The sequence below is a fragment of the Heloderma suspectum genome, chromosome 1 (assembly GCF_057233095.1).
Source record: "Heloderma suspectum isolate Gila_16-S chromosome 1, 16-S_ref, whole genome shotgun sequence".
NCBI lineage: Eukaryota > Metazoa > Chordata > Lepidosauria > Squamata > Helodermatidae > Heloderma > Heloderma suspectum.
In genome coordinates this window covers 394,773,520-394,786,670 of record NC_139458.1, presented here as the reverse complement: position 1 = coordinate 394,786,670, position 13,151 = coordinate 394,773,520, and the positions used below count along the sequence as shown (strand labels likewise).

Here is a 13,151-nt window from a genome sequence, read left to right as displayed (position 1 = left end):
CTTTTACATAATAGGCAATTTAGACACCAGGCAACTTCATCAAAGCTCAGTCAGGTGGCACAGGAATTAGAGCTGGGATACAACAACCACACACCCAGCAGCTTCCAAGTCCTTCTTCCTAACATCAGCCACCTACCCCACCCTGCCCCAAAAAATGCCCCCCAGAACTGGAGAGCTTCACAGTCATGAAAGAAAGATAATGTCATACCTAGACACTGAGCCTACATGAGCCTACATGATCTATTCCCACCATTATTTATATCAAATCTAAATAATTTATACTTGTTTCATAAAGAAGCCCATCTAAGAGCTCATTGGTATCATTTTCTCTAAGGTAGTAATGTGGTTTAATTTTAACCAATAAGGACACAATCCGATGTATGTTTAGACAGAAAAACACCCTACAACCCCAAGCAGGCATTGCTGGCTATGGAATGCTGGGAGTTGTAGGACTTTTTTCTGTCTAAACATATATAGGATTGTGCCCTAAGACAAGTAACATTTACTGAACAGAGTCAGTATTATCACAAAAGGGTCAAAAGAGGGGAAAATGTAGCAGGGATCCATCTAAAATCAGGAGTCACCAGAAAGCCCTTTACTTTTGACTAGTCTAGATATTCTGCCTCATCACAAATTGATGAGGAAATCCCACTGATTTGAGTAGAGCTTATTTCTAAACATACATGCTTGGGATAGCAAATGCTTAAGATAACACATCCCAAGATCACCACAGACTTACTATAGTCTAGTCGAGCCTGGTTTCTTCAAGAACTAAATGGAACATATTTCCATTTTAATCTCATTTTGTATAGTAACATTGAAACTTTTTTTTTTTTTTTTACACGAATTCAGTACATTACCTTGCCCCCTCCCACTCAACATGCAACTAAGGGAATCCCCGTTTGTTCGCCACTTAAAAGAAATACATCACTTCTCAAAGTCAGTAAGCCAAGGGCAGGGACCAACAAATCACAAAACAAAACTGGATTGATGTCTGATGAGATAATCAAAACTAGATATTCACTCACGTGTCTGCACATGAAAATATTACCATATTATCTGGTAATAGCGCCTTCCATCTCCTCACATCCCACAGAGCAGTTGTTTTCAAACTATGTTCTAGGGTTCCTTGCAAGTTTATAATTTGTTCCCCAAACAAAAGATCAGTAGTGATGACCAAACATCCCTGAAATGGCGGCCAAACATTGTTGAAAGACAGCTTGTCCACCATTGCTGAAACTTTCCTACATGAGCATGGTAGGAGTGTTCTAGGATGTAATCTTGGTTCATGCAGAGCAACGGTGAAGTATTGTATGCTGGCCAACCCCCATTGTGAACCCTAGGACACTTCCCCAAATCCTCTGCAACACATAGGGGCTCCTCAGCAGACAGGTTGATGTATAAAGGTCTCACTGAAAAAAGTCTGAAAACCAACTGACTAGCACAGGGGGTTCCTAATCTTTGTCGTAACATTCTCCCCGAGTCCAGAAATAGTTTGTGCCTCTGCGGCAATGAAGACAACTTGGCTGGCAGAGCTGACGCTCAGACAAAGTGCCTGGCAGATCCGTGACAAAGAGCAATGAATATGGCATGCTTTCAGTTCTTCAACAAGGGAACCCAAGCAAGTTAGAGAGGGAATTGTTTGATTGATCACTAACAGATTTATTCAGCACCACAATAAGTGGATACCGGGCGCCCACATTACACTGGAAAAACAGGGACAGGGGGAATGCCTAGCATTCACTATGCTATGGGTGGGGAATCCCAGGCCCACAGGCCAAATCTGGCCCTCCTAATCCAGCCCTCCTGTCTCACTAACCTTTTAGAGTTCTTTGAGAGTGTCAATAAACATGTGAACAGGGGTGATCCAGTAGACATTGTTTACTTGGACTTCCAAAAGGCTTTTGACAAAGTCCCTCACTCAAAAATACTGAGCAAACTTTAACAGTCATAAGAGGTCCTCTTATGGATCTGTAACTGGCTAAAGAACAGAAAACAGAGTAGGAACAAATGGCAGACTCTCCCAATGGAGGGATGTAAACGTGTGGGGTCCCTCAGGGATCTGTATTGGGATCAATGCTTTTCAACTTGTTCATAAATGATCAGGAATTAGGAGTAAGCAGTGAAATGGCCAAGTTTGCTGACAATACCAAATTATTCAGGGTGGTTAAAACAAAAAGGAATTGCGAAGGGCTCCAAAAGGATTGCTCTAAACTGGGAAAATGGACATCAAAATGGCAAATGCCATTCAATGCAAGGAAGTTTAAAGGGATGTACGTTGGGGGGTGGGGGGAAATCCCAACTTCGCATATATGCTGATGGCATCTGAGCTGGCACTGACTGACCAAGAAAGAGATCTTGGGGTTGTGGTGGACAGCTTGATTAAAATGTTGAACCAGTGTGCAGCTGCTGTGAAAAAGGCAAATTCCATGTTAGGCGTAATTAGGAAAGGAATAAAAAATAAAACTGCCAAGGTCATACTGCCCTTATACAAATCTATGGTGTGACCACACTTGGAATACCGTGTACAGTGCTAGTCACCCCGCCTAAAAAAGGATATTATAGAGTTGGGAAAAGTGCAGAAAAGAGCAAATAAAATGATCAAGTGGCTGAAGCAACTCCCCTATGAGGAAAGCTTGCAGCATCTGGGACTGTTTAGCTTCAAAAAAAGGCAAATAAGGGGAGACAGAGATGTACGAGATTATGCATGGTATGGAGAAAGTGGATAGGTAGACATTTTTCTCCCTCTTTCATAATACTAGAACCTAGGATCATCCCATGAAGCTGACTGGTGGAAGATTCAGGACAGATAAAAGGAATTACTTCTTCACACAGAACATAGTTAAACTATGGAATTTGCTACCACAAGATGCAGCACTGGCCACTAATTTGGATGGGGGTTAGACAAATTCATGGAGGATAAAGCGATCAGTGGCTACTAGTCCTGATGGCTATATGCTACCTCCATTATCAGAGGCAGTATGCCTATGTTCACCAGTTGCTGGGGAACACAAGTAGGAGGTTGCTGTAGCACTCATGTCTTACTTGTGGGGTTTCCCACAGGCAGCTGGTTGGCCACTGTGTGAACAGAATGCTGGACTAGATGGACCCTTAGTCTGATCCAGCATGGCTCTTATGTTCTTATATAATTTGCCAGTTATGTACATATTAATATAAACTGTCAGTTTTACCTGATTTCTATCCAACACGCTATCCTTGCCCTTACAAAGGACTATGAAGCAGTGGAGGCCACATCTCACTTTACTTCTAGATGATTTGCAATTTCATTTCTAAGATTGTTCCCCAACCTTAACCTGAGTGATAAGGCAAGTGAGAAAAGCAAGGAGTGCTTTTCCACATCTATTACGATATACAAAAATATAACATAAGACATAATTCTTGAAGTGGGCCTGCTTAAGATTTATGTAACACTTTGAATTTGCAACATGGCATGCTTCACAGCCAAACCCAGAACCAATCCTCAAGATGTACGCACACTGCTAAGATCACATTATTTCTGTGCACCTGACCATTAATCAGATATTTGATGTAGTCAGCTTTCATAGTAGAAGCTGCCTGCTTGGAGCATAAGAAGAAAAACCAGAGGGGTTGGGGGGATGGATTCAGTTGCTCCTACACTTCAAAAGGTGGTTGGCACATTCAGAGTCATCAACTAGGAGTCACCTCTTCTCCTACCATTTTCAAACCAGGAACATGTTGAAAGCATTTGTGTTTTGTCCTTAACAGCTACTGACCTGGTTTGCACAACCTAAATAAGCCACTGTGGCTTATTTAAATTGCAGAGCATGTCAGGAGTTGTTGTTGTTCAGTCGTTCAGTCGTGTCCGACTCTTCGTGACCCCATGGACCATAGCACGCCAGGCCTTCCTGTCCTGCGCTCTCTCCCGGAGCGTGCTCAAGTTCATATTCATTGCATACGTGATGCTATCTAGCCATCTCATCCTCTGCTGTCCCCTTCTCCTTTTGCCTTCAGTCTTTCCCAGCATCAGGGTCTTTTCCGGGGAGTTTTCTCTTCGCATTAGGTGGCCAAAATATTGGAGCTTCAGCTTCATTATCTGTCCTTCCAATGAACACTCAGGGTTGATTTCCTTTAGGATGGACTGATTTGACCTCCTTGCAGTCCAGGGGACTCGTAAGAGTCTTCTCCAGCACCACAGTTCGAAAGCATCAATTCTTCGGCGCTCAGCCTTCCTTATAGTCCAGCTCTCACAGCCATACATTACTACTGGGAAAACCATAGCTTTGATTAGACGGACCTTTGTCGGCAAGGTGATGTCTCTGCTTCTTACTATGCTGTCTAGGTTGGCCATAGCTTTCCTCCCAAGGAGCAAGCGTCTTTTAATTTCAGGGCTACAGTCACCGTCTGCGGTGATCTTGGAGCCCAAGAAAGTAAAATCTGTCACTGCTTCCATTTCTTCCCCTTCTATATGCCAGGAAGTGATGGGGCCAGATGCCATGATCTTAGTTTTTTTAATGTTGAGTTTCAAACCAGCTTTTGCACTCTCCTCTTTCACCCTCAACAAGAGGCTCTTGAGATCCTCTTCGCTTTCTGCCATTAGGGTGGTATCGTCTGCATATCGGAGGTAGTTGATAATTCTCCCAGCAATCTTAATTCCAACCTCTGATTCATCCAACCCGGCATTTCTCATGATGTACTCTGCATATAAGTTAAATAAGCAGGGTGACAATATGCAGCCTTGTCGTACTCCTTTCCCAATTTTGAACCAATCGGTTGTTCCATGTCTGGTTCTTACTGTTGCTTCTTCACCCTCGTACAGGTTTCTCAGGAGACAGGTAAGGTGTTCTGGTACTCCCATCACTTTAAGAATTTGCCACAGTTTGTTGTGATCCACACAATCAAAGGCTTTAGCGTAGTCAATGAAGCAGAAATAGACGTTTTTCTGGAATTCTCTTGCTTTCTCCATGATCCAGCGAACGTTGGCGATTTGATCTCTAGTTCCTCTGCCTCTTCGAAACCCAGCTTGTACTTCCGGTAGTTCTCGGTTCGCATACTGCTGAAGCCTAGCTTGTAGGATTTTGAGCATCACCTTGCTGGCATGTGAAATGAGCGCAATGGTGCGGTAGTTTGAACACTCTTTGGCGTTGCCCTTCTTTGGAATTGGAATGTAAACTGACCTTTTCCAGTCTTGTGGCCACTGGTGAGTGTTCCAGATTTGTTGGCATATTGAATGCAGCACTTTAACAGCATCATCTTTTAGGATTTTAAATAGCTCGGCTGGAATACTGTCATCTCCGCTAGCTTTGTTGTTACTAATGCTTCCTAAGGCCCACTTGACTTCACTCTCGAGGATGTCCGGCTCAAGTTCAGTGACCGCACTATCATGGCTATCAGGGACATTCAGATCTTTCCTGTATAGTTCTTCTGTGTATTCTTGCCACCTCTTCTTAATCTCATCTGCTTCTGTGAGGTCCCTGCCTTCTTTGTCCTTTATCATGCCCGTCTTTGCACAAAACGTTCCCTTGAGATCTCCGATTTTCTTGAAGAGATCTCTAGTCTTTCCCATTCTGTTGTTTTCCTCGATTTCTTTGCATTGTTCATTTAAGAAGGCCTTCTTGTCTCTCCTTGCTATTCTCTGGAACTCTGCATTCAGTTGGGTATATCTTCCCCTTTCTCCCTTGCTTTTCGCTTCCCTTCTTTCCTCAGCGACTTGTAAAGCCTCATCAGACAGCCACTTTGCTTTCTTGCATTTCTTTTTCTTGGGGATGGATTTCGTTGCTGCCTCCTGAACAATGTTACGGACCTCCATCCATAGTTCCTCAGGCACGCTGTCTATCAGGTCTAATCCCTGAAATCTATTCCTCACCTCCACTGTATATTCATCAGGGATATGATTTAGGTCATACCTGAACGGTTTAGTGGTTTTCCGACGTTCTTCAATTTAAGCCGAAATTTTGCAAGAAGCAGCTCATGATCTGAGCCACAGTCAGCTCCAGGTCTTGTTTTTACTGACTGGATGGAGCTTCTCCATCTTTGGCTGCAAAGGACATAATCAATCTGATTTCGATATTGACCATCTGGTGACGTCCATGTGTAGAGTCGCCTCTTGTGCTGTTGGAAAAGAGTGTTTGCTATGATCAGCATGTTCTCTTGGCAAAACTCTATTAGCTTTTGTCCTGCTTCATTTTGTACACCAAGGCCATGCCTGCCTGTTATCCCGGTGATTTCTTGACTTCCTACTTTAGCATTCCAATCCCCTATGATGAAGAGGACATCTTTTTTTGGTGTTAGTTCTAGAAGGTGTTGTAGGTCTTCACAGAACCGATCAACCTCAGCTTCTTCGGCCTCAGTGGTTGGGGCATAGACTTGAATTACTGTGATGTTGAATGGTTTGCCTTGGATTCGTACTGAGATCATTCTATCATTTTTAAGATTGTACCCCAGTACTGCTTTTCCCACCCTTTTGTTGACTATGAGTGCTACTCCATTTCTTCTCAGGGATTCTTGCCCACAATAGTAGATATGATGGTCACCTGAATTAAATTCGCCCATGCCTGTCCATTTTAGTTCGCTGATTCCCAAGATGTCGATGTTCAATCTTGCCATCTCATGTTTGACCACCTCCAGCTTACCTTGATTCATTGATCTGACATTCCAGGTTCCTAAACAATATTGTTCTTTACAGCATCGGATTTTCTTTTCACCACCAGACACATCCACATCTGAGTGTCCTTTCGGGTTTGGCCCAGCCGCTTCACTCTTTCTGGCGCTACTTGGAAATACCCTCTGCTCTTCCCCAGTAGCATATTGGACACCTTCCGACCTGAGGGGCTCATCTTCCGGCGTCATATCTTTTAGCCTTGTGATACATTCCATGGGCTTTTCTTGGCAAGAATACTGGAGTGGGTTGCCATTTCCTTCTCCAGTGGACCACATTTTGTCAGAACTCTCTGCCATGACCTGTCCGTCTTGGGTGGCCCTGCACGGCATAGCTTATGGCTTCACTGAGTTACGCAAGCCCCTTCGCCACAACAAGGCAGTGATCCATGAAGGGGCATGTCAGGAGACAACCCTCCAATAACCCTACAAAAGCCCATGGGTTATTGGAGGGTTGTTTCCCCTTCCAACAAGCCATGCCGCCCAGGTTCAGACAACACAACAAGACATGCCAGGGCGGTGATTATGGAAATCTCACTGTGGTTTAAGTAAGCTTACTTTGATAGTGCAAACTGGTCCATTCTCTCCCCCGTTCTAAACTTACTTTGAGGTTGCAATTCTATACCTACTTACCTGGGAGTGAGCCCCCCTGAACTCAACGGGACTTACTTCTAAGTAGATATGTATAGCATTGCACTGCAAGAACATAAAATGCTTCATGTATAACACAGCACATAAAATTGTACTGTTCACTTTATTAAACTGTATAAATACCTCCATTTTATTCAAACAATCATTACATCTATAACCAGTGTTAGAAACGGAGCAGCAAGTTGCTACAGCCTAAAGTATCAAATATATCTTGGTTTTTGCCAGATAGAAAATAGTGAAAACAATAAATTTAGAACAGAAACGATCCACACTGCAATAAACAAAATGAAGTTTTAACTATTTGGGCTTAGAAATAGTCTCCCTAGTCAGAATTAGCAAAAACAACCACAGAAGAAACAATACAACAATTGCGTAAAATTGTTTTATATGTCTGCATGTGAATGTTATTATATTACTATATTGTATTTTTATGGTTTTACTCTTTGTAAACAGCTCAGAGAGCTTTGGCTAAGGGTAAAAAATGAAATTAAATTAAAAACTCAATGGGATGCCTTTATATATATACACTATATACATTATATGACTTTATATATACACTATATAAGCAATTATTCCTCTTCCAAAAACGATTTCAAACTCTCTTAAAGAAATAATGCCTGTCTCTAGCCTAACAAAATAGGATTTGTGTTGTACATGTCTACAATACTCAGTGACTGTAATTATCTAATTCTGTAGACTGTCTTTACATAGTTATTATAAAGTTATTAGAAACCATTTTGAGGAAGTAAACTGTAGCTAACACAAATATTTTAAAATGCTGCTTTAAAAAGCATTTCACACATTTTAAAAAAGAAAATAGTTCATAGCTTAAATCCAGCATTGTGCTGACAGATACCCAACTTTCTTCCCCTTCCTTCTGCTGCAGCCCACGCTGCCCAAAAACCTTCTCTGGAAGGTTTCCCAGCCCTCTGGAGCAGATTTTGAGGGCACGTGAGGGTCTGCATAGCAGAGGGAGAATCGCTCCCCTCCTGGTTCCACTAATGGAAGTATTTCTGTCACTGGAATGACAGTGTTAGATCTCATCCAATGATGGGTGCTTTTCCCCCAAATTTATAAATTTTCCACCAGAAGAATCAGAGCACAGGTCTAGGAAAAAACAGCAAAACTGGGTGTGTCCAACCCCTGCCAAGTTCCCCATCACCACCACCACATCTCTACCTCTCTACCACTCCTTGAAACAAGCCACTATTACTCCTATTTTAAAGTTGCAAAACTGATGTTGAAAAGATAGCAATTTGTCCAAGACCACACAATGAGTCAAGTTGGCAGAACTGTAACTTGGGTCTGAGAGATTTGGATTCAAGTCCAAATCTGCACACAGGATTGCACTGTCCTAACTTTCATCAAAATACAGGACCATATTTGACATTTCCACATTTCACTACTATCTTGCTGAGAACTGGCATGCACACCCATATCAAAGCCATTATTGTCCGTTGCTTTATCAGGTCCCAGTATAGTCTAACTGTTTTTAGCTGTTTTATATTGTTTTTAAATTGTGTAAATTAAAGGGTTTTTTTACATTATGTTTTTGTTTTTAGTTTTTGTGAACTTCCCAGAGAGCTTTGGCTATTGGGCAGTATAGAAATGAAATAAATGAAATGAAAATACCAACTAAAAGTAGTGTGGAAGACAGCCCTGAAGAAAGTTCAAAGGAAAATGGTGTTATGCTCTTCTACTTAAACTGTTGCCAAGGGAAAATAATTGCTGTTGGCCATGCCATCATTGCTGTTCTCTGCTGATCTAGCCATTTACAAAGGTAATGGGTATTATCACTTTAGCTGCTATTTATCCCCTCCTTCTAAAACATGTGAAAATTTAGAGAGGCCCCACAAAGCAGTGAAATCTCTATACCAGAAGCACTGGCATTGGCCATTTAACCGTTTTCCAGTAATGTTTGAAACTACTGCATAAACTGAATCTGTCTAACAAGAAAAAAAATCTTGAGAAGCACAAACCCCTACAATGACATCCTATCGTATTTTCCATGTTAAATCTGTATTAAGTTCTGTAACAAACACAGTTTTGGATCCAGGATCTGCCTTCCAGAGACAGAAGGGCTCTGCTTATGGAGGATGCCTCCACCTAATTTTCAGGTATCCCCCAGCTTACCACATTCAGCAGGATCCTGTGACCCATTGACCTGGTTCGCACAGCATGATAACCCATCCTGGGTTAATTGACCCTTGAGGAGCTACAGTGCATGCCAGCCACCATTATGAATATGCAACCCTGACGGGGGTTGTTGTGTCATATGAACCTAGCCAGCGGGAGTTATTTGAGGGTTAAACAACCCTCGCATAACCCACCGTCTGTCTAGCGTTTTCAGGGGACTGGAAGGTATGCTATAGGCAATTTTTCTTCCACCAGACCAACTGCATGTGCATCAAGCTGGATTGAACCCACTACCCACAGAAATGAATTATCATCAAAATGGTATTGTTATATCATTACTGAAATGCTCACTGATGTTGTGTTATGCGTTATGTAACTTTGTATATTGTCCATTTCTACTTTGTATATTGTAAGTCACTTTGAACACTTTGTGGAAAACCAGCATACAAATTAAAGTCTAATCTAATCTCCATTTTCATCACACCTTTACATAGATAGTGGTGCCCTACCTTTAACTGACATAGTTATTTGGAGACCTTACTAAGAAAATTCAAAAGTCATGGACTCCCTGTTTTAGCAGACATATGGTAAGTCTCCAAGTTTATCCAGACGAGGCAGACACACTGAACAAATGGAAGTTTTGCATTCTTCGCACAGATCCTCTGATACGGTATTTGGCATTTACCTTGAGTGGATTGTCTTATATAATATTTTACTGACTTCTACACTTGGGGTACTGAATATCTTTTAGCCTGATGGCCAAATTAAATTTTGGAGAAAACTCAGGGGATGCAGGGGCGAGAGACACAATCTGCTGGTGGGCAAGGCCAAAGGCGATGGGGGCAGGGTCAACATGCCAGTATATTTTAGCTTAAAGCTCTTTCTGCCAATAAATTAACTAAACCTTAGGACAGCAAAAGCTGAGAAATCATCAAAAGATCCGGGGGAGTGGGGTGGGGAGAACAGAAGCAGGAACCAATTGGTGACATGGATCCCCAGAGAACCAGACCAGAATCCCAAGAGGGCCAGATTTAGCCCCTGGCCCTGAGGTTCAGCACCAACCCTCACCAACAGTGTCTGTTCCAAGTAGAGATGAGGAAGGAGAGATGCTGCACATCTCTATACTTATGGTCATCCTCCCTCACCCATCCCCACCCCCAGTTTCTTCAACAAAAGCAAAAATATAAATTTTGGCATCCTAGTAGTCTCAACATTTATTTTTGTAGCCTTTGCAGTTGAAAATAAATTTTTGAGCACAGACAGAGAAAGGATGCTTGGGATGTAACTTTACAAGACTGAATGAAAGGAGGATATAACTGGGGTTGCTGGACTCTACTCAGCAGCATATATCATGATGCCAGGACAAAGCATCTACAAACCATGAGAGACCTGGAACAGGCTTCAGCAAATGTAAACAGAAGGGACAGGAGTTCTACCTTATTTGCAACATGCTTGACGTTCAGGGAGAGATACTGCAATGTGTAGGGGGGCGGGGTAAGGGAGGGAAAGGGATTTGGAATTTTAAAAGAACTTGTAATGCTCAACACAAACTCATTTGAAAGATGAAAGGTATATACTACTGAATGTGTATATTTTATGCTTAGAAGCCAAAGAACTACTCACCTTGTTTTAATAAGCAGTTTGCAGTATGCCATAAAACACCCTGTGATTTCAAACGTGTGTGTGTGTATATATATGTGTGATTTAGGGTGGGGGGCAGCTTTTCAAAAAGGGACAAATTCCAATGCACTAACAAGAGCCCCTTGCATGAGCCTAAGCACTTCTTTGGATCTCAGTCTGTTTCCTGGCCTTTTGTAGGTTTGAGTCAAGAGAAGAACAGCAGTCATAATTGCTTCGCAGCAAGCTGTTGCTATTACTCAAAATTTGTATGTGTCAGTTCAGTACACATCAGTGAAACATGAAAGCCTGGCAGGAAAGCAAGGCCAGGTTTATCAGATTTTATGTCAGGCAGGAGTCCTATGTCCATAATTGTTGCACAAAGGGAAGCATACTGGCACGCAGATTTTCACACTGTAGTAACAGAAGCAGCGACACCAACAGCAAACTTTTTTCTGCTACATACAGCCTTCCCCAACGTGGTGCCCTCCAGGTGTATTGACTTCAGTTCCCATCAGCTCCAGCCAGCATGGCCAATGATCAGGAATGCTGGGAGTTGTAGTCTGAAACATCTGGAGGGCATCAGGTTGAGGAGGGCTGCACTACAACGCTGCAAAGGAACCCTGTACCCCACCACATCTGCCAGCTCTAGGAAAGGCAGAGCGTGAATGGCAATATCCAGATTAACAATGTGGAAACAACAGGTGGCTTCCAAAGGCAAAACTTTCACTGGATGCCACAATGCTGCCAAAGATAAATAGTGCAGAGCATGGGGAAGCAACACGACGTTAATGAACCATTTCCCCCACATTTCTATTTTTACATAACTTGTTAATGTTTCAAGCAGATATAGATACACATCCATGACAAGCAGAGTCGGGGGCTAAAGTCTGCAAATCCCCCCCCCACCCCACATATATGTACACCAACCTAGTCCTATAGAACAAGATTTAGGCATAGAGATGGGGGCAGTGATGGAAGTGATCCCATTCATCCTGCCAGGGTTCCCCGATACACCCTGATTCCCTTAACCGCCCCCACCATAGCCTTCACAATGAACAAAGCCTACTAAACCGGGCTCTGGGCAGAACCTCTTGCAACCTCTTGATTCCCCGTCCGCCGCCCATCTTCTCCGTCTAAAGCAGCCTTCCCCAACCTGGTATCCTCCAAAGGATTCGGGACTACAGCTCCCATCATCTCTGACCATTAGCTGCGCCGGCTGGGATTGATGGGATGTGTGGTCCCAAACATCTGGAGGGCTCCCGGTTGGGGAAAGGCTGGTCTAAAGCCCTCCTGGAGAAGCCCGAGCCCCTCACCGCCTCCGGTTCGTCAGCCCTCCGCCCCACCCATAGCTCTTCCAGTGCCTGCCCTTCGGGTCACCCCCCCGGGCTCCGCCCCGGAGCTCCAGACCCGCCCCAAAGCCCCCGAGCGCCTTCAGCCGAGCCGCAACTTCTCGCCCCACCCAGTGCCCCTCGCCCCTTTCAGCAGCTTGCCCTCAGCTAGCCCAGCCAGCCGGCGCTGCTACCGCCGCCCACCAGCCCGCGCACACGCACATCTGGTACTCGTCTATCGCCTCCACGAGCTGCCCCCAGGAGTCGAAGTCGGTCCCTTTCCTGAAGCTGGCGCCCCAGCGCTGCAGAAGGCTCCGGGCCGCTTCCGACATGGTCCCAGCGCTGCTAGGGCACCATGCTCGCGCCGGGGGCGAGGGGCAGGCGGGCGGGCGGGCAGGCAGGCGGGCGGGGATCGCGCCGGGCAACCGCTGCTCCGTCCAGCCCAGCAGCACCGCTACTCAGTCACCGACCAAGCCCATCCGCCGTCGCAACCAAGCCTGGCGGCCGCCTCTGCCCAGCCCCGCCCCCGTCCTCATCATGTTTGGCTGTGCCAGCCCCGCCTCCCTCTCCTTCCCAGGCGCAAGGGAGCCAGAGCCAGCGGCGGCACGGTCGGTTCCCGAAGGAGGGCGCGGTCATAGACCTAAAAAATGGTAGACCGAGCCTAGGACGGGACTTCTGGGCCACTTCGGACGCCCTTTCCCGCCTTGGCTGCGGTGCAAAAGTGGTAGCTGCCCCCTTAGGAATCAATGGGGGAAATCCAGGACTTTTAACATGCGATCC

General features: G+C 44.4%; 1 protein-coding gene across 8 annotated transcripts in view; it reads right to left on the bottom strand.

The window, feature by feature from the left end:
• Window positions 1-12,848, bottom strand: part of AIDA (axin interactor, dorsalization associated) — a 42,973-nt gene extending 30,125 nt beyond the window's left edge. For all 8 annotated transcript variants that reach the window (XR_014786924.1, XM_084828724.1, XM_084828726.1 and 5 more), the window contains exon 1: window positions 12,594-12,848. Coding sequence is in view for 7 of the 8 variants with exons in the window: in XM_084828724.1 (XP_084684850.1) it covers window positions 12,594-12,703 (110 nt within the window). In the remaining variant the exon portion in view is untranslated. The remainder of the gene's footprint in view (window positions 1-12,593) is intronic.
• Between the last annotated feature and the right edge of the window lie 303 nt (window positions 12,849-13,151).